The sequence below is a fragment of the Opisthocomus hoazin genome, chromosome 14, assembly GCF_030867145.1.
Source record: "Opisthocomus hoazin isolate bOpiHoa1 chromosome 14, bOpiHoa1.hap1, whole genome shotgun sequence".
NCBI lineage: Eukaryota > Metazoa > Chordata > Aves > Opisthocomiformes > Opisthocomidae > Opisthocomus > Opisthocomus hoazin.
The window spans coordinates 21,653,722-21,675,953 of record NC_134427.1 but is presented as its reverse complement, the minus strand read 5'-3'; the positions used below and the strand labels follow the sequence as shown (position 1 = coordinate 21,675,953).

Here is a 22,232-nt window from a genome sequence, read left to right as displayed (position 1 = left end):
GGCAGCTGACGCACACAGGCTGCGCCTGCCTCCCCACAGCCATTGCTTCTGCTTCCCTGAAGTCATCATCACTTCTGCCTCCCCAAAGCCATCGCTCCGGCACCGTCAGGCCTTGGGGGATGACAAACCCAGCCCCTGTCACCCTTCGCATGGCCCAAGCCCAACGCCGGTGGCTGCAGCCCTGCTCGAATACCAAGAAAACATAAACCAGGGGAAGCGCCAAGTATAAATGCTCAATACCGAAATGATTCATAAACTGCAAATTAGGCTAATTGTGAACCTTGTTAGTGTCTTTCATGCTTTGTTAGTGTCTTTGATGCTTTGTTAGCCACTGAAGTGTTGCTATCGGTTTTTCCCAATTCCAATCTAACTTTAAAAGAATAGAAATAGAATCATGGCAGATGCCGACAGATGACTCAGCTACACAAAGCGGTCACTGCTGTACCAGCAATTTCAGTTCTGCCAACTCCTCCAGACGTTGGGCAACGAACCCCCAGAGCCTTCAGCATGCTCAGCGTCGGAAAAGGCGTGTAAAACACAGAGAGAACATTCAAGGTCTCCTGAACGGAGGTTAAATTATTTGTTCTTGGTACCGTTTGGGAAACCTCCAACATTTTATTAGTTGCTATTGTTACAGAAAAATAAAACGTTAAGGCATGCCACTACTAAGCTGTAACAAAACTGTAAAGTTGATGCTACCAACGTGAACAGTTACCGGAAACTCAGAACATTCAAAACCAAGCTACGCTGAATGGCACGTATCACAGCCGTGCTTCGCACTGCTCAGCACCAGTGGGCTCCTTTCCTTCTGGTCACCAGCCTCAGTCCTCACAGATGTACACCTGACATTAGAAATTTTACACCGTATTCACGTAGAGAGGGTTTTTTTCCTTCTAATTCTACGCTCCAGTCAGTCAGTAAAGCTACTGGAAACTGCAACCGATAGTACATATTCGCTATGTGAACGCTGCTGGAGGAAATTCAGAAGTGCTATTCTGCTGAGGAAGTTTTGGCATCGAGAGTCCAGCACCTGAAATGAACAGCTAACTTTCAATTCCACAGTGAGGCGTCAGAGGGGAAAACTCAAAAACACCAGATCTTTTACTCTTCAGTTCGAACAGAACAGACGTGTTCCCTCCACCACGACAGTGCGTCCCACCAGGAGGAAGGCGAGCTCAAGGGCCAGCCAGGGCTTCCCACTGGACCAAACACCACAAAACACACAGGCAGAAAAAAACTGGAATTCTGGGACACTGTGGAACCCTTAACTAGCTGATGAGACGTTAAAACAGCTTAGAGCAGAGACTATAGTTTATGCAACCACCACTAAAAAAACACCAAAAATGTGTTTTAATCAGGAAAAAGAGATAGGCCAGCTTTGGTTTCGTTATCCGAGGAACAAGCAACATTTCCCACGCAGCCAGCAAGAGCAGTTCATATCCCTTCCTCACTGCTGCCCTGGAGCTGAAATCAGTATCGCTTTCCCTGTTGCACATGTAAGCTAGGGAAAAAAGAAAATCATTCGCACACCAACCAAAGAATGGGTCATTGAGGGTGAAGGCTGCTTTCCCCTGACACTGATGAGAGTTGAGGTACATTCTCCAGTTCTCAATTTCAATATGCCACGTACATCATTTTAAAAGTAAGTTCAACTCATTTTAATCTGTCCACTAGGAATATAAAGAGTTCGTTGGGTTTTCTTGTTATTCTTAGAATTCATTACACATTTAAGTCTACTCCCACCATCAATCACAATTTTCAAATTTAACCTAACACTCTAATAACCTGTTTTCCAGTTAATACTTATTTTCCCATGGCACTCGAGTCACAGGCTACCAACACTGGCTGTTCACTCCACAGATCCAGAGGTTACTAATCCAGTTGAAGGTGGTGGGGAAGCTAAAAAACCTGTCACTACTTGTCTGCTGAGGAGTTACACAGAGTTGCCTCAAAAATTGAAAGGCAAAGCTCATAAAAAAAAAAAATCGGGCACAAGCCTTATGGAAGGAGCTGGTACGCACCAGTTTGTATTATTACATATTAGTAGCCATACCAAGAAATAACCAGTCAGAACAGTTGCTAATTTTTATCTTTTTTGGTGGCATTACTGAGCCAAAACACTGCAATTATAACATTTAATTTCTGATTTTTTAATGCAATTAAGATGTCTAAATCAACTGGTTTTTATATTACAGTAGCTGTTCACATAAATAGTACAGATATGCACTGCTCTTGACAGGTACACAGTCACGAAAGCAGCTCTCTCGTATTTAGTTTGCTCTCCGTGTGGTGGGTTTCGTATGAAAAGCATTCTTGATTTCTAAGCATGGTACAATTTTAATTCTTAATGCGTTAGTACAACAGTGCATTGGAAAAGTACTGAGCTTCTACAAAAAAGCTTTACAATTTTAAAACAGATTTTTTTTTTTTATTTAAACAAGCATAGGCAATTCTTATATTTCCACAACAAGATAAATATCCCAATTAAGCTAACAGCTCATCCTACAGCGTGCCATAGTGATGGGGAAAGGGCTAACATTAGTGTTATTTACACAGACATGTCCAATATTAACCCAGTAATGAAATCAAAAGTATGTTCAAGTGTGCAATTAAATTCATATTTTTCAGATAGTCGGATTTCTTGCAAAAAATTCCTCTACGACTCATGTACATTTAGCTGGGATGACTTCTCAAAAGAACTCCTTGTAAGCACAATCTTGAGGACAAAATATTTATTGGACTGAGATAGCAAGGGCTGGGTGGGGGAAGAAAAACAAAAATATTTTCATGTGGATAGACATCTTTGGACAAGTGAAATTTCACACCCAAACTGACTAGATCTTGAAAACCCTAATTAAAGAAATTTTCCAATTTTAAAAGCTTGAATTCAGAGAAAATGCTTTCATGAGGGAAGATTCACTCCAAGTCATTACTATACATTGAGGTACCACTCAAAAAGTGGCCATAAAGGAAGTGACTTCTTTGCCCATCACTATCACACTAGCTGCTTGGCCATAAACTCCGATCTCGGTTAGACAACACTCTCTCTGTTACCAGAAGCTAAGACTGCTCTGCGACAAATGGGACAAGTGGAATTTTCCGATAACCAGCGATCAATGCAGTGGACATGATACTCGTGTGAACAAGGCAATTTACGGAGCTTGTTGCCTTCTGTGTACTCTGTAATACACACACTACAGGTTTTCAGAGCATCGCTCTCACCAAAATTCCTCATCGCTAGGTTGTCAATTTGTTCTTTGGTGAGTCCTCTTGGTTGGTCATCGTCATCTTCGTTTAGTAGGAAAAATTGTGCTAGGCTAAGGAATGGTAGGGAACCGCTTTCTTCGAAGGTGACCGACCCCCTTGTATTCCGACCTTCCCGCCTGGCACCGGATGTGGAACCGCCTTCATTGCCACCTTCATACACCTCCCCTGAGCTAACATCCGTACTGTCATTGCTTGAAGGACCACCACCTCCGTTCTGTGGCTCGGAAGCATCCACGTTCTGAGCTGGAGCTGGGCCACTAGGATCTGCATCGCTATCACTATACATGAAGTAACTCAGCTCTCCGAAGCCTGTCATTATCTGCCTTAGCATAGTCTGAATGGCAACTGATGTAGTCTCGCTCAAACCTGTGTTTAAGATCCTACGGATAGGAATCCTGATGGTACTGACGTAAGTTCTCACTCCAGCCCGTTCTGAACGTGAAAATGTGCGCCTAAACCCTCCCCGTTCACTTTCGTAAGTAACTGTGTTGTTAGGTGTCTGGGACCGGGACCGAGTTCTGTTGGCTATGCTGTCTCTTTGCCGGTATTCTCCGGGACGAACTCTTCTCACCTGAAGATCAAGCACTATGGTAGGAGGCCTCTGTCCAGGAGTCGTGGACTCACTGGTGCCGTTAGTTTCTGAAGAGCCTGCTGCTTGAGGAACAGGTCTTGCTTCAGGGGCTGAAAACAGAACTGCATTCTCACTCGGCACCTCAGTCCCCACTGCATGATGCCTTAATGTCACATGCTGCCTAGTTCTAGAGCTTCCCTCAGCTTCATTCGCTGCGGAGTGGTCAAGTGTTTGAGATGATGTATTGTCGTGAGACCTGCGAGGAGTCTCACTCACTGGATTAATAGGTGACCTACTTCTATTAGTCCTAGCCCGTGTTCTCCGCTGTTCTGGACTCCTACTCCTTGCTCTTCTCTGCCCTCTAAGAGGGGAAGCTTCCTCAGTTGTCAGCGCCTCCGAAGTGCTTCTTTCTGATCCCGGCTGCCTTACAGATGGTGAGTCAGACCTTGGAATTTCAGAGTCACTTTGGCTGTTTTCCAAATCCTCCCCGCTGGAAGGCTCTACGGATGGCTCGTTCTCAGTTTCTGGATTTGTGTTCCCATTATTACGGTTGACATTTATTTCCAAACTGAATCTGAAGTCACCACTATTTGGGTTAGTCCGGCTCACTGCTCTCCAAGACTGGTTTCCTCGCTGCCCGCTTCGTGTTGTATTTCCAGTCTGTCGGACTGAATTAAGCCAGTCTATTATGGAATCTCCATTTGAAACATCTTCTGCGGACTCTGCACCTGCGAAAAAGACAGGGAACTACCAAAATTAGAGTACTGAGCTAATTTTGGAATGATCTTTTCCAAGAACATAATTGCTTAGTTTAACAAGTGACAATTTAGCCGCGCTTAATCCTATCAAGTGCTATTGTGGTTTCACATGTAGGATCGCAATTCTCATCTACCAGAGCTCTGTTGAGGGAGCAGGAGTGGACATTGTTCTAATATGTAGAGCTAGGCTGCAGCCATCACACAGCAAACAAGTCATCAAAATAACACATACTGTTTATCGTAAGTAAATGGAAAGTCACATTTCAGGTGTCACAACACATCAATATTCTGTGTTTTCCTTTCCAAACAATTAAGTGATCTATCAGCCGCTAAATTGAAAACTTTGTCCTGACCCTTCGCTTGAAGAATGGCTTTATAGCAAATCTATCTCAACTAAAGAATGAACCCCCGTGGCAAGGTCCAAGCATTCTCCACCGATCTCTAACAGACGGGCAATAACAAAAGCAATACAGCATCTTTGGAAGGCAAGAACGGCGAATAAAAAAAAAAGAGATTGCCAAAAAGCACCCCAGAAGGGAGCAGACAGGAAGGCAATCTTAAAACACAAACCCATGAAACAAACCTAAATGAAACTCTTCTCTTGATGCAAGTAACAGATGCATCGTGAGTGAAATCTGTCCCAAACTGACCTCTGCAGCAGATATCAGACATAACGTTCACTTAGTTTTGAAACAAAGCTCACCTTGCCCCTGCCTAGGCTTAACTTGTTCCACTCCTGCACTCAAGTTAAGGTCCGTATGGGGTGCTAAAGTTAAGAGTTTTCACAAATACTGTATATACCTCTATTCTCATCACTGTTTTGCTGTGGCGGACCTTCTTTAACTTGGTGTAGCCTTCTCAGCAACTCTTCTTCAGTAATTTCACCTTAGAAAATAAGCAAAATTTTCCAAAAATATTTCCAAATCATATGTATGGCAAGCATTATCAAAAACTTCTAAAGAAGGTACAAGCCACCGCTTGTCTTTTTTTCCTAATTAAATCCTGCCATCATGAGACTGCCAAACGGGTTGCTAAGGGGAAGTTCAGACACTTCAGCACCATTGTCCCAAGTAAGTTTTGCTGAAGCTGAAAGATCCAGCAGCTTCAACCTGTTCAAGACAGATGTGCTTTCCGGTTCTATAACCTCTACAACTTATCAACAATTTTTGCCATCCTATACCAATTAAACAGCTGTCCAGAGTGAAATATTCAAGGTAACACCTTTACAAGCACGAAAAAAGGTTTAAATTAGTTGAAGTCTTGTTTTAAATTAGAACTGATCTGAACTGGGTATCATCCTAGAAAGAGTCAATTTAAAGTAGTAAGTCAATTGAAAACTGACATAAAAATGCCCATGCAGACTCTCGCACCAGACTATTTATCCTAGTTACAAACTCTTAACCTCACCAGCACAGAATTTTCACACAGATGCTTAAGGCAGATTACTTTTTCTTCAAAAATGTCTAAGGGTCCATAACTGGAGCTGGGTCAACTCTGGGTGTTGCTGCCAAGTTGTGTAAGCACTAGACTTTTGTATCTGATGAATCCACATCATCCTAGCTCTCTCTCCACTAGTCAGGGGACCGCCCAAATTTGAGTATGGACAAATTAGCAAGAAACTACTTCCTACCATGGAACACAACTGCAGCACACAAACTAAATGGGTGAAACAGTTTCAGGAGAACAGAAAATGACATAAACCGCCTACAAGCAATTCCAGTAAGATGTACATACACAAGCACTACCTACCTGGTGTTCCTAGCAAATTGTTATCTCTCATAAGCCTGTAGTCCTCTTCACTTAGGTTGTTTACAAACTGATAGAAAGCTTCTTCTCGATCTAACCGGTCTAGCTGACTCTGACGTTGTGCTTCTGACTGATCAATATTTCCTTTATCACTCGAATCTGAGCTCTCCATCTTGATGAGTGGAACAGTACCTAAAAAGGAGAAAACAAACCCTTCATCCAGTGTAGGGAAATATGGCATGAAATTTGGGCATGTTTGACCCATACTACATTCTTCATCGTTATCCTTAAACTGGGGGGTGGAGGGGTGGTGAAGGGAAGTAGTTTGCTAATGAAGCTTCTGTTAAGATCAGGTGCATAATCACAGGGATCAAAAATGAAATCGTTCTCAACGCATGAACCTCTTCAAGAAGTACAAACAAAATCTGTGCCCATCATTATCAAATACTCCATAAAGCACCAAGTATGAACACGTGGAATATCATCAGCCATAACCCTTACTCCATCACAACCATTCACACAGTTGCCTAGGTGTTCAAGGCTACCCGCTTTTTAGCGCAGAATATTCCTAACACCGCAACCGCCTCACAAAGCATGCCTTCCGGTGCTACACAACAGTATAGCACATGGTATAAGCCATAGCTAATCATGCTCTTTAACTCTAGAAGAACATAGGATTGTCTGTTCATCGCTTCTTCCCACCTGCTACAAGAAACACCCACTTTACCACCCAAGTGAATTTTAACAGGATGAAAGGGTTATGAAGAACTCAAATACAGAAGACGGAATATGCTATGGAACACTACGTGTGCCAAAAAAAGAGCACTATTCATTTCCTCAAAAAAAAGGAAAAGGGTTTGTAAAATCAACTTTATGGTTTTATGTCAAGAGAAGAATTTGCTCGCAAGTTTCAGCATTTACTGAATTACTGATGTTGATGATGAAAGTTTCCAGGACACAACAGCACAGCGCATACCAGGTATAACTTCTGCTATAAGGAGCCATCTTCTATATTGTTTATTTTTTAATCTTCTCCTCATATTGTTTTTCATTCGGATGAGATCCTTAAGAATCTCTCTCAAAAAAAGATTATCAATGAATTTCATGTCTATATTTGATAAATATTGTAACAAAATACATGCAAATGCAGGAGACATTCTGGCACTAGTTACACCATGCAGATGTATCAAATGAAGTTAAAATAATAACTAGTTTCCTTAATCACTATGCCTTGCTATTCACAACATCAAGAATTTTCCTGTACAACTGGTAGAATCTAGTTACTCAGAGAGGTGATTAGCAAGCTAATCCTCTGCATGCTAAAAAGCTCTGCAATAACATTCCCCCATCAGAAAACATCCCTTTCATTTAAACCATACTTCATGTGACATGAAAATACTGGAAGAATAAAGCTTTTCTGCTTCTCACTGGAAAATTTCCAACACTTAGACATCTGTCTAGTGCAAAAAGCATCTTTTTCTGGTTTGTCAGCACAGCTGTCAAGTCAAGACTGCCCACAGTTTACATTAGTGCTTCTCCACAGAAGAGCAGCACTGCACAATCTCCAGGAGTAGTTTTTTTCAGCTGCTATTGTGAAAATTAAAGTGCACTGACAACCTCAGTGTCTAACAGTAGAAAATTTCACAGGAAAGGACATCCCATTATTGCAGACTTGCAAATTATGCAATAGGCACTCCAACCCTCTTTGTCTTGAATTCTGATGCAGCAGAACTTGTTTTTAAGTTAGTTATATTAAGGTCTGCGAATCTCTGTCCTTTTACCAAAGAAATTAGGCCTACTTTTCACCTTTGCAGCAGCAATGACTAGGAGGCTTCCAGTGGAAATGGTAATAACATCTGCTTTCTCTGCATTGCTAAGTCTCCGGTGCAACCTGAAGACTGCGTGGCCCTCTGAAGACTTGCATGTGACGTGCTGTCAAAAACACCGATAAATCAACCCATTCACCGTGACAGTTGCGCAATGGTTTCAGCAGGTATGGTCGACTCGGACAGGGCTCAGTTACGAAAGCTGTGTGCCCTTCAAATATCAGATACCTCTGCCTAATGAGACCATAGCTTGCTTGAAACTCAAACAACTTTTTACAAGCTTTCTGTAGCAGAATTTTGACTCCAAGTAACTTCACTTAAAGACATAATCATTCTAGAGAAGATACCAGAAATACTAAGACAGCTGCTTTTAAAAGAAACACCTGAATAAAGCCTCAAGTAGAATGAGACTTGCATCCAAAATAAAACCTTGAAAGATACATTTAGTTCTCTGGGGATACACATCAAAACTCTAACTGCCATTCTTTTTTTTTTTTAGGACAACAATGAAACAAAGTTGAGAATAACATTAGGAAAACAAGGGAATGTTACTAAGATGCTATGAGACAGGCGCAGCCTAAAGGTTTGCAAAATATTTTCCCCAAAATGACTGCCACCTTGGTATTTACTGACTTCAAAACACATAGAATGTATTCATAAGGATGGCAATATTAACATGTTATTTGTAAGCATTAGACTAATTCTACAGCAGCTTTAAAAAAAGAAAGCCACACTACGCATACAAAGCACAACATATGTTTACTGCTTAGGCTTTGACGTTTTCCTTTTAACTGCAAATTCCAGTGCTTACAGGCACCTTAGCTATACAACACCTATTTGATTCAAAGACATTTGCCCATTCCATTTCAGAAAATGAAGGTGCACCATTCTTGTTCAGGGAAAAAGGGAGAGTCAAAACAAGTGAAGTCGGGGGGGGGGTGTGAATAAATAATCTCTTCTTTACCAACAGACTGAGGTATACTTCAATAGATGATCCTTTCGGAAATGCTCAGAATAAGTCAGAGTCAGTCTTACTTCTTTCCAGGTTCGCTCCTATTTTCTCCTCCATCACCTCAAGTCTTCCCTTCTAAACCATAAAATGAGCTATTGGTCAAGACTGAAAAGATGCTATTGCTAAGAAAAAAGCCTCAGAGGTGGCATCTTGAATTAAGAACTTAATTGACATTAGGACTATTTCCACTAGTGACAAACTCGCTGTATTTTCCTACTGCAACAGATTACACTAGTCCACTGCACCCCAATTTCATACAGTTTAGCTTCAATGTCCTGGGAATGCTACGAATCTATATGGGATGTTTACATAGATGGAAACACAGATGGCACAGAAACACATAAATGCACATCAACACGTTCTCCCTACCTTACTGTTGACAGCAAATGGGACAATGCTCTTCAAACTAAAGCTCTGATTTTATAACCAGCAAGCGGAAAATAGGATTTCTACCCCAAGGCTTCCGCTACTTTCTATCTCTTCACTGTCCGCTCAGCTCATTGTCCACATTGTTCATTTTAAGCTTCACCTCCCACATCACTGCAGAGCACTACATTACCAGACCGAACTTACTAGACTATTTAGACTACTACTGCCTCAGTATGACTCCGTAGGTCCTGTCTGGCTGTACAACAGGATTTCCACGGTGGCAGTTACTACGTCACCTTGCTCCTATTTCAGCATGGTAGAGTGTTGCAGAAATACCTTGAAAACCAGTCCGTCACTCAGGATTCTGCTCTCAGCTCATACACTGCAGAAAATTAAGACTGGCTTAAGGAAGCTGACTACAGTAACACAGGTAAACCTGATGAGGGAAAACCAAGAGGTATACTATTAAATTACAACAAAATAAACATCTGATTATCTAATAAGCAGGTATGCTTCAATTCTGTTTCTCTTCCTACCAGCGGTTTAGTTCAACTCAAAGTAAGACTTTGTTCTTGCCCAAGCTAAAAGATTCAGAATTTCCTCCTTCAGTGTCCTTCCTTGTCAGCACTGAGTTGACAAAGGGTGGGGAAAGTCACATCTACGAGCAGGAAGTTCCGATCTGTTCATTACTGCCACCTTCAGCTGAAATATCCAGCAATGAAAAACTCTTTATGGGAAAATTGGAGGAGGGAAGGGAATCACCTAAAGGGGGAAAGGGAATCACCTAAAGGTTGTACCAGAGAATCACAGGTAGAATAAACTTTCTCCTTAAAACAAAAAGGGGGGAAATATTCTTCAGCAGCTGACTATCCAGATACATTAACTACAGTGAATTCTTAACTGCTGTTCCCATCCTTCCACAAGCCAGCAAAGTATCTTCCCTGCAGTCATGCTTCAACAACCTCAAGAGATTTCAGAGCACAAACGATGAGCTGTCTCTCCACTGCTGCTAGAAACTGCAGGAGTAAAAACAGTAAGCCCACAAAAGGTATTGTTTGTTACGTTCTTTTCTTCAAGAGGAAGTAATATTATGCTCTTTTGGACACGAAGAATTTAAGTTATCATTTTTACAGTATGAGAAATATTTTACGTTTTCCCTTATGCCAAGTCATGTGTAAACTAAACCCAATCAGTCAGGAATTTACCACTGCTTAAAAACAATCTAGTGGGACAGCAAGCAGTGATAAAATCCTTGTGTTGTCCATTTACCTTCAACAATAACACTGCATATCTCCATACTGCTTAGTACTTATCGTCCACAGAATTCTTCCAAGAAGTAGTACTAATGGACTATATGGCACAGTGATAAATCACTAGCTCATCCTCCTTGAGAAAGTGTGTAGTATCTCTTGACATTAGTTATCTGTACGGAATACCAAGACACTACCTCGGCCTGCATTCCTGAGGTTTTAAATTTTTAAAAAATTACATAAAACATCAGAACTCTCATTAAACTTACTAGGTAAAATTAGAAGATCTGACAAACTCAGAAATCACTCATGTGCAGGGTTAAAAGAAAAAGCAATGCCTTCAAGTTATAATCTTCATTAGATTTATGGGGCATGTCTCAAATTTTAACAGGAGAAATGCGCTGAATTAGTTAAACTGCAGAAACAACTCAGACACTCACATAAACTGCAGAAACAACTCAGACACTCACGAGCTAGATGTGCAACAAAAATTTCCTCTAAAACTCCCCCCACCTAGGTGTTACCGGTATTTCAACGTTACATGAGAATTTGTAGTGCCCTGTATGTTAGAAACATTTCCTGAATTACCTCATGTCCCAGCAACATAATTAATACCTTTGTACAAGCAAAAAAGATGATGGCAATATGAGCAAGTGTTTCATAGATGTGCTCAGCAGAAGGCTAACTTCGCATTTATGATTCATAACCTCATCTTAATTAGGTACTTCAACCGGTAGAGCACCTTGCTTACTTCCAGTCTGCAGAAATTATTAAACCCTTTGACTCAACGCAGCGACTCAGTAGTAGAAGACAGAAATACTTCTTTTCCGGTTTGGGTTTTTACAGATTAGCTCTTTCTTCCTCCCCTGCCTCCACGGAACCTACCTCAAAGACCTTTTAGCTCTACAACAGCAGTACAACACAGCTGTCCGTTCAGAGCGCCTTCCGTGAACTCTTGACTCCAGCAGCTCTAACATACCACGCCGTTTGGCAGGACCAGCCCCAGCCAGCAGTCTCTCCAATTCCATTTCTCAAACGACACGGGAACAGCAGCTAGAACAGGCAGTTCTGTTACCCGGGTTCGTTACGCACAAACAGAACCAACTTCAGGCGCAGTATTCATCTGACCCACCCCACCTGCCAACTACCAGATTTTCCTAGAAGAATTAAAAGTTGAAAGATAGTTTCCATGCCAGTCAGTATCCAATTTCTCAATACCAAAAACTAGCAGAAAGATGTACAGAAACTACATTTTCATCTTAAATATTTCATCATTCAAGTCTGCAAGCTCAAAAGCAGAAGCAAAAACTGTCAGTGAATCATATCATCAAAAGATACCACAAAACAGTGAAATGAAACAGCTACCTACTTGCATTATACATGGAGCTTCATTATGTCAAGTCTATTTGTTTGGGTTTTTTTTCTTTTTGTGCAGGTGCACAAGTTTCCTTTTGTGATCACACCAGAGGCTTTGATAGCATAGGTACAAATCACTCATCTACATTTTTCGAAACAGTAATAAGTAACAAACTTTTCTAGTTTTCAGAGTTGCATCATGAATTTTGGATATACTCCTTTTTTTTTTCCCCCCGCCGTTCTTGCTTTCTACTGACACTCTGATGAACAACAGATCTACACTCTTACTAGATTTCTACTAAACTTGCCACCAATTTTAAACACTCAAGAACTCCCTATGTCCTCTGTGCCTCAAAAAATATGGAACACGATGTACCACTTTGGAAAGCTAGAAGAAGATTTTGTCTCCTATGAGCGTTCCGTGTAAACTGCTATAAAATTTAAATGCCAGCTTAACAAGGAATGTTAAAGCATCGACTCAGCTATTTCACTACCCTAGTCTGTTTGCAAGCAAAGGCCATAAAACAAGATGTCATTCTGAACATACATTTTAAACAATAGAAAGCAGATGAATACTACTGCAGAACAGTTGCAGAAATGTCCACAGAATTAAAAAAAAAAAAAAAAAAGAGAGAGAACAAAACATTTCAACAGAACCAACTGTTGAGATGAAGAAGAGAAACATTCTTGGACGTACTATCAACTCCTGAGAAGTCAGAAGGATGTGAAGAAATCAGAATACAGAATCCCAGCAGTCTCCAACAGCCCTACAGTATCAAAGGCAGAGTAGTCATCTTACTCTAGAAATTCCCAACGCAAAGAGCTCTAGCTAAAAAAGAAACAAAACTCCATACAGTTTTCCAATGCTACCTTCTGTACGATGGGTAGTGCTTGGCAATTCCAGAATACTGAGAGTATGCAGAACAAAGATGAAGCTCTGAAAATAAAATGCAGTAAGAACTGCCAAAATCCGGGACCTCATATTTTATCATCTGCACTTACCAAATCAACACTTTTCACATACGAGTCAAAAATAAAATTAAGATAGGACTGCCTTTTGCCCTCAGATTTGGATGATATCACAGATGAGAAAGCTTAGCGTATACAAGGTGTTAACAATTTCCCAGCACTGGAGTCTTGTGAAATGATGCTCTTTTCCCCCGAGAAGTGAGCCTCCCACCAGGTCAGCAAGCAGAAGGCCCGCTCCGAAGCTCAAAGGGAGAAGTAATGGTGCATGCAAGTAACCAGTGCTGGCGCTGAAAGACAGCGGTATAAACAGGACTGACATCCAAGGAAGGTGTACCCACAAAACTACATGACGACCATCATCTAGTGTGTCGATTTCTCAAGAAACAGAACTTCTGATTAGTGAAAGCACTAAGACAATCGTAACTCACTGATTTTCAATTAAAAAAGAAAATCCCTCTTTAAATTTACTGCTGAATCCGTCTCCATGAAACTGCTGCCGGTACAGCTACTACCAAATGTAAAAGGCCAATGAAACACTGACAATCACTACAATCACCACCCACACAGGAATTCGAATACACGGCTTTTTGTTGTTGTTGTTGTCTAGTGCCTAACAAATAAAGAAGTGGAAAGTACAATTAAGTAAAATTTATTTGACTTTAAATAGTTGTAAGACTAGAATTCCCTTTCTGATGACATACCAAGGCAGGCAAGCTCAGGCATTTTAACAAGACTACGTGCATGTACATCTTGCTTATTGAAACTAAAAGTGCTCTAAGCAAAATGTTTGTAAGTTACTAAATTAAGAGAAAATGTACACTGACTTTTCCTACATATTCAATTATCATTAGATGGTTTTATGAGACCATACAACTCTGCAGATCTCCTCGAGTAGAAAAGTTGAGCTTCAACACTGCACGTCAGCAAAAAGTAACACTGTTTTTCCAGTACACCTTGGCATATGTACAAATTCAGTAATATGGAAAATAAATATGATACAGATGACAACCACTGCATGCTCGAAAAATGCTGGTGTGGTTATTTCAGTGACAAACATTTATGTAGTCAGAATTGCTGATGAAGAGAACTGTAGCTGTTATGCTTTAGTGGTCTAACATAACAAGAAGCCCTTAATTTTATAACATGTGGTGTGTTTTTCCTTGTCAGGAGCAGGCAAGACATAATTCCAAACTGTAATTCCTTTAATTCCAAAATAGTAAACCTGTAGAGGGAGTACACTCAGTTTAACTGCCAGCTGACCACTACAACAGAACTAAGCATCTGACTCTCAATTAAGACAATTAACTGCACAAGAAGCAGCCAACTGTTTAGTTTTTTTTTTAAAAAAAAAAGACTTGACAAGTCACTGCAATTGAAATTCAGGGACAAATTGGTGTCAGAGCTTCTTCAGCATTTTGACAACGATTTTCAACTTGAAATTAACCAGTAGTGCCAATATGGAGCAGGAAAATAAATCAGATGTGTGATGGTATTATTGGGTACAATCGAGTTTGAATTCTTGTTTACAGGTTTCTCTGTATAAAGACTCTATCTTCCTCAAAAACAATGAAACAAACAAAACTACTATAAAAAAAAATATGTATTACTTTCTGTGAAACCTTTTATCAGGCTCCTTCTACTACACACTAAAATCAAGACACATAAGAAACCATAATAACTACATTATATATATACACCCTGTTATATACAACCTGATATCGCTCCTCCATTAAAGCGGAACACTGAAAATAAAGTAACACATACATCTAGCTGGACTTGACAATGAACAGTTTTGAAATGCAATAGGCAGAAACCTTAAATGTCGACAAATAACATTTAAAAGGGAAGGAAGAACCTGCACAGGAAACTAAGGTGACAGAGCAAAGACGACGCAGTTAACTGGAGAGAAACTAACACGGTTAGTCACAGGTTTTAATAGGTCACAAGCTGATCGTGACTCTTCCAACGGATACAGCGAGAAACGAAGCGCTCCTCTTGCCCGTCTCCCATAACAGGGCTTCTTGTCTCAACTCACGGCAAGAACAGACTGAAAATACGGGCCTGAAGAGCTGAGATTCCTCAAGTGGGCACTAAACAGTACAGCGAGGCCCAAGGCAGCGGCTGTAATTCCCCTCCCCCCGCACTCCACCCCTCCAAAAAGGGGCTCGTTCCAATTCCTCCTCCGGCCCGAGGGTGAGCGGCCCAGCAGCCCTCCTCTTGCTCCAAATGGAGGAACAGGCTCGCCCCGCTTCGGCGGGAGGCCCTGCCACACGCCCCGGGAGAAAAGGGGAAAGTCCCCAGGGTGACGGAGCCCGTCCCGTCCCGGGGGGAGACGGGGCCCGAGGATCCCGGCCGGGCGCAGCGGCGCGCAGCCCGCCATCACCGCCCGCAGCTCCATCACGGCACCCCTCTCCGCCTCTGCCGCGGGGCGGTTTCGGCCTCCCGAGCCCGGGGGAGCCGGGAGCCGCCCCGCCCCGCCCGGGACCCCGCACTCCGCACGGCAGGGGCCCAGAGCAGAGGCCCCGCGACCCCCGGCCGGCTCGGGGTGCGGGCCGCCGCCTCCCCTGGGCCTGGGCCTCTCCCTTCTCCGGGCCATTTTGAGAGTCCGCCTCCGGCCTCGACACTCACCGCCGCCCGCCGCCGCCTCCTCCCCAGCTCTCGGTCCGCTGCTCTCCCCGCTCCTCAGCGGGCTCGGTCCTGGCTCTCCCCCCGCTCCGTCCGTCCCCAAGCAGCCGCAGCGTCGCCCGCCCTCCCCTCTCAGGCGGCCATTTTCTGCTCCATTGTTACCAAGGAACGGGGGGCCCGGAAGCGGCCGCCGACAAGCGGAAGTGCAGGCGCGCGAGCCTCTGCGCAGGCGCCGCCGCCCCCGCCGGGGTTGGGAGGGGGAGCGCGGCCCAGCGAGAGGAGCGTGGAGGACCGCGCGGCTAGAGCGGCCCCAGCGCCCGCCGCCATTTTGGAGAGGGGCAAAGGCCGGCGGCGGGCGGCGTGGAGGGGAGGGGGGCTGCCGGGGGTCTTCACGGCCACCGCTCAGCCCGCGGGTTCCGCCTGCCCCGCGGGGGTGAGAAGGAGGGTCCCGGGGCTCGGCAGTCCCCGTCCGTGGTGCCGTCATGGCGCGGCGGGGCCCGCGTCCCCACGGGAGCCAGGCCTGGCAGCGCGGGGGCCATTTCATGTCACCTCAGGGTGTGCGCCGGGCAAAGGTGCTGACAGTGGCCATAATTTCCAAAGGCTGAGGTAAAATTGCCGTTGAGGAGTGGTGCCTGTCAGTAAGGACATTCGCTCTCCTCGCCCTGCAACTGTGGCAGCGTTTCCCCTCCTCACGCCGGGTTTTCTCTGCTGCCCAGCCAGGCGTTGGGTATTAATGACAACTGTCACTCTATGTGAAAGCTAAGATACGCCTGTTTTCCAATACGAGCCTTAACTAATTGAACACCAGACTTCCCATGTTGTCCAAGTCCTGTTCTTCGCTTAAATTTTTTTGCGGCTCTTCCCATTTCATTGAAATGACAAATGGCAGCTGTGTAACCTCCAGGGTCAGCCCGTCTCCCTTGTGGCATTCTGGCAGAGAAGCGAGATCAGGAGTCAGTAAGACGTAGCGGGAAGAAAACTCTGGCTGAACAGAAATAGGACAGAGCCGGGAGAGAAAAAACTAGTCTCCGTTTCGAACCCAAGGGGGCTTGTGTCATGCTGAGCATCAGTGCTAGTTTAAGGAGGGGGAAGAGTTAAGACTCAGCAGACTTGTCTCACGTAGAGAAAGGAAGGGATTCCCAGACTTTTGAAAGATCCGATTTTAATGCCTGAAAAGTCTATCTTGCAAGAAAGCCATCTTCATTTTCAGGCAAAATCCCATACATAGAGAAAAAACATATTTCTGAGGATTTACATGGTTTCAGGAAGCCCACAAGACACCTTTGTTTCTCCTTTTGGCAGTTTATTATAGTAACAGTGAGATTACTGTCAAGTTTAGGGCTAGGTTGCATTTAAAGGTCAGTGAAACTTGAATGCATAGAAAGATACAAGCCCAACTTTTAATGTAAATGAAGTGGTTTTATATATTCACAGTTTAAATTTCCCCCTTCAGACTGGAAAACTCAAGGGCAGCTACAGTGTTCGTGCTAGAGAGAATGGAGGGGTCTGGTACAGGGTGTATTTCTTGTCAGTTTTACTTGCTACAGCACAGGACCGGGCAAAGAAGCAGGTTAGGAACTCACTGAACTGAAGGCTGTGATGGCAAAATTATTAGTAAAGGAGAGCAGAAGCAGTCCCCATTTCATCTGGAGCAGATGTAGGGTCCCAGCTATGTTTCTGTTGAAATAACCAAGCACATAAAGCACAGAAGTTTATTCCACCTGCAGAAGCACAGATGGTACGGCAAATAGTTGGAGTGACAGAGAGGTGATACCTAATCCAGCATAAAACTTGCTTGCAGAAGGTTAACCTGTTGCGTTTTTAAAAGCAAATTGGAGTTGGGAAAGGAGTTTAAAGCAGATCAGTCCTTTGCATCATTGTCGCGATAGCGATCCTGCATTACAGTTGGATTTACGGTAGGGTCAAACCATGACCTAACAACTCTGGTTTGACTGTTCAGTTGAGTAAAATTGAAAGAAAAAAAAATTGGGAAGAGTAAATTTAATGTCACAAAGCAATTCTGCGGTTTTAATGAGTTGGGAGAAGTTGCCTTGTTCCTGACCCATGACAAACGGATCTTTTTATGTGGACAGTGCTCCTACCTCTGGCAGATTCCAGTAGTTGGCGAAACTGTATCCCCCGAAGGGAGAGGCCCTGTGGCTGAGTGTGTATGTACGCTTTCATTTTGGGCAGACATCTCTGAAGCAGGCAAAAAAAAATTCATTCCGTTGTCAAACACCGATAATTCAGGGAGCAGATGATCAGCACACAATTGATCCACTTTGTCATGGAAAGCCTTGGGCCGACAGTTATAAGACAGCCACCGAGTGCGAGTATTGGCAATTAGCAAATCAGCAGGATGTCCATCAATCAGAGCGTTGCAATGGCAGACCTCAAAGGACTGAAGGAACAGGAGACGATGTGACTGCGACAGAGCGATTTATGCATGAAAGTGAATCTTCTCTTTTCTCCCTACCTTTTCTGAATACCAGGCAAGGTCAGAGCAGGATAAAAGTGGCTTTGTTATACACCAGTAACCTAAGCTCAAAATGTTAGGGATTATTGAGCAAATGGGAGGTGGAGCATATTCTACTATTTGAGCAGAGGGATAACATGATGGTTTATGCTCCTGGAACAGGCTCTTGGTATTTTATTACATCTGATAAGTATTTTTGTTTGTTTGTCTCTTTCTTTCCCCCTCAATAACGTACTTTCAATTGATTAATCTTACCAAAAGGCTTGAAGATCATCAAATGGCAAGCAACAGAGGAATAAAACATGTTATTCGTTACCTCTGTGGGCGAGTTCAGAATCTTCAGGCAGATCTTCGGCAGTTTGCTGGGAGCTGAATACCCAGCGATGCGCAGAGATGGCAGCTGGGTTCTGCTGATTCACGCCTCACTTCAGTGGTAAAAACTTGTAGCTGAGGTCCAGGGCAGACAGCTAAGGAAAAGTACCTCCCTCTGTGTGATGTGGTGGAGTTCATTTGCAAACGCCCTCACAGGGTCGATCAGGTTCAGAGTAAGCTCTGATTTTTCGAAACCACTTAGTGGATTTCAGTATCCAGTTGACATTAATAACAGCTCATGGCCGGTGCACACATATCTCCTTAACAGCTTTGAAAAAATTAGGATTGGTGTAGCAGTGTATTTCAAAAAGCTTGTAGGGGAAAATATATTTGCACAGAAAACTTTGCAGTATAGGGAAAAAACCCAAAATCTGCAGCAAAAGCATGGTGTAATTCATACTTAAGTGTTTTCAATTTGCTAATGTATGTATAGCAAAGGAGAATTACAACACTTTTCCATGCAAAGTTTAATGTTGTTTCCTTCAATGAGGGTAAATAAATTTGCTTTAAATCCCCCAGGATCTTAAGAACTGGGTATTTGGTATGCAGTGATAGAGGAGAAAAATGTTGTTTGTTTTTTTTTTTCTAAAAAGATATTAAAATAATTTATTCACAATATACATAAGTAATAATCCAAATGCAGTGAGGTGAGAAAAATCTGAATCTCTTGGGAGCTTCTAAACCTGAAGCAAAAAAATAATAATAAAAAAAAACCAGCAGACCCAACAAACTCAAATCCTTATATACTCAAAGTATTAACAGAGCCAGGTACTGAGCAGGCGAATGAAGCCAGTTCACAGAAATGTAGCAGCCTGGAACAAACTTGAGAGGAAACCAAAGGATATAACAATTCCTAAGAGTCTCGCTTTGCTCTTTTCTCTATCTCATTACTCTGCCTACGTTGCTGTCCCGTGCTGGCGACAGGCCCCCTGCTTCGGTAGGCAGGCGGCTGGAGGGGCCCTTCTCTTCTGGTGAGGAAAGAAGCCCAGATTTATGGCTTATACAACAAAGTATTTTCCATTCAAACGATATCTTAGGAGGTTATTCCAGCCGGTTATTTTTAAATCAGCGGGTCTGGCATGCTAGAGTTTTAAAGAGCTGGAGAAGAATTTTGCACGTAAAGAGGCATTTTTAATAGTGTTCAGTAATTTGCTAAATTCTCATCTAAATCTTGTTTGCCTGGCAGTGCTGTGCTCTCGGGAAAACTTATGTACACAGGTGCCGTCCCTCCACATCCGAGCTTTTAAATTCCCAGCCTGTTTGGGGAGCAGGCAGAATCAAAGAAGCGTTTAGATTGGAAAAGACTTCTAAGATCATGGAGTCCAACCGTTAACACAGCACTGCCAAGCCCACCACTAACCAAGTCCCCAAGCGCTGCCTCTACATGGCTTTTAACCACCCCCAGGGATGGGCCTCCGCCACTGCGCTGGGCAGCTTGTCCCAGGGCTTGACAACTGTTTCAGTGAAGAAATTTTTCCCAATATCCAATCTAAACCTCCCCTGGCACAACTTGAGGCAGGATGACCTGTCACTTGTTACCTGGGAGAAGACCCTGATCCCCACCTCGTCACAACCTTTCAGGTAGTTGTGGGAAGCGATAAGTTCTCCCCTCAGCCTCCTCTTCTCCAGGCTGAACACCCCCAGCCACTCCCCACGGGACTTGTGCCCCAGACCCTGCATCAGCCTCGCTGCCCTTCTCCGGACGTGTTCCAGCACCTCAACCCTCTCAATCTAAACCTGCATTTCTAATGTAAACCTCGTGGTGGACCTTATGCTGTATTCGATGAAAGATGGCAGTGGAAATAATCACCTAATTTCTGGCAAAATGTGTTCTGGAGGGGGAGCTGGAGGGGAAGATGGCAGCTAAACACAATAGGAAATGTGCAGGAATTTAGCACCAACAGAGGTGCTGTCCGTGCCTTTTAAAACTCTAAATTTCTTGTATGTAAAAGCAAGAAGATGAGTTGGTGGCTTTCTGTGTCATCCCAGCTGCAGTGTGTTTTTAAGACAGGAGTCGCAGAGCTGGGTCTGAAGCCGCGTGGGTTTACGGGAGTTTCCTGAGCGGGTTCTCGCCCCCGTTCTGGATTTGGTTCCGTTTACAGCCGTGTCGTTCCTTCAGCGCCGTTTCTCTGCCAAGCAGCAGCAGCAGCCGCCGGCGAGATCCCGAGGCAGCATCCCTGCCTGCGGTCCCGCGGCAGCACTCTTCAGGAGGCAGCAGAGAAAACCAGGTTGTGTCTCCTAGCTCTTGGTGAAACAGATGTCTCTATGACAAGGCAGCGATCCAGCTCAGATTTGGGACCCGCGTTAAGGGTTTCCAGGTAACTTGCTCTCATTCAGTAACTGTTCTTGTAATTAGTTATGGCCAACTTTGCTCTTTCCCTAGAAGCAGCTCAGCCTCGCTTGGTTCTAACAAACGGGTCCAGGTGGAAGCAGCAGATCGTTTGATAGCTGCAGAACCACTTTGAATCAGCAGTCACGCATCAGGTTTTTGAAAGCTTCAGAATGAAACGTGAAACAAATACAAAAGTTGTGTACAAATGAGGCAGAAGAAAATGTGGGAAAAAACCGCATGTCTGAGTGACCGAACAAGCTCCATTTTGCTCTCTTCTGCTTACTTAAAGGAGATGCTGAGAGCAGAAGGCTGCCGTGGAAGGTCGGTGTCCAGGAACGCCGCGGCAGCGCAGCGTTTGCTGGAGACGTTGTGCGTCCGTGCTCGTCAGGGCAGCGCAAATGAGCGGTCAGGTCCCTGGGGGGAACTCGCTGTTCCTCAGAATACTGGCGCCGAGATGTTTTTGCTTGGTGCGTTATTGCAGTGGATGCCACTAACATAAATGCAGATGGCCTACTAAGGAGAGTGCAGTTTTTCCAGTTGGTACTTCTGGCCTTTAAAAAGGCTGTTAACTAGAGATCTGGGCAGCAGAAAAGCAGTAATTCTGACCGCAGCCCCCGCTACCTGTGGTTTTAAAGCTGGGCTGCTATTTACGTTTTAAACTGACTTTTTTTGTTTTTCCCTTAGCTTCTGGGAGAAAGTTGCATACGAAGAATGCGATAAATGCAGGATGCATAACGTTCTGTCGAACATGCTAGGTAAATGCACTGGAACACAGACATTCCTCAGGCTGTCTGTAGTCACTGCTCCAGGTAGCAAAAGAGATCAGGTACTCAGCCGAGTGCATGGCAGGTTTTTTAACACGCAGATAGCTCTTTAAGGGGTAAAATCCATTTCCACTTTTACTTGTGCTCTCTGTAGGATAGATCTGTATGATGCATTGTGGAAAAGGCCCAAAGGATTTCTCTCATGGTGTTTACTGCCTGTCTCTACCTAGTTAGGTGCTGTAAATCCAGTTGCACCCCAAAAATTCAGGCTATAGAAGAATAAACGAGTTAAAGCAGAGAGTGTAGCAGTTTATACAGCCCCGGCATTGAGATGCGCTAGTTTGTGATGGCAGGGTGCTTCGCTACGGCACCCCAGTCCGTGTCCAGGCAGCGACTGACCCCAGCTAATCTAAGTCAAGTATTTCCTCCTTTGGCCATAAACGATTTTTAAGCATGCCCTCGACCAACTCAACAATAATAAACATAGAAAAAACCCCTCTGGTAACATCGTCCAGTCATAGCCGTGTGTTCTGCCTATG

At 43.7% G+C, this 22,232-nt stretch overlaps 1 protein-coding gene across 2 annotated transcripts; it reads right to left on the bottom strand.

Moving 5' to 3' along the window:
* Positions 1-2,399: 2,399 nt before the first annotated feature.
* Positions 2,400-15,917, bottom strand: RLIM (ring finger protein, LIM domain interacting). 2 transcript variants are annotated; one of them, XM_075435221.1, is made up of 4 exons: positions 15,753-15,916; positions 6,346-6,534; positions 5,398-5,481; positions 2,400-4,566 (listed from the first exon to the last, which is right to left on the bottom strand). In XM_075435221.1, the coding sequence occupies exons 2-4, from the start codon at positions 6,512-6,514 to the stop codon at positions 3,032-3,034; spliced, it is 1,788 nt and encodes a 595-aa protein (XP_075291336.1). In that variant the 5' UTR covers positions 6,515-6,534; positions 15,753-15,916; the 3' UTR covers positions 2,400-3,031. The 2 variants fall into 2 exon arrangements, with proteins under 2 accessions (XP_075291336.1, XP_075291338.1); XM_075435223.1 differs by lacking the exon at positions 5,398-5,481 and having other exon boundaries at positions 15,753-15,917.
* Positions 15,918-22,232: the final 6,315 nt, after the last annotated feature.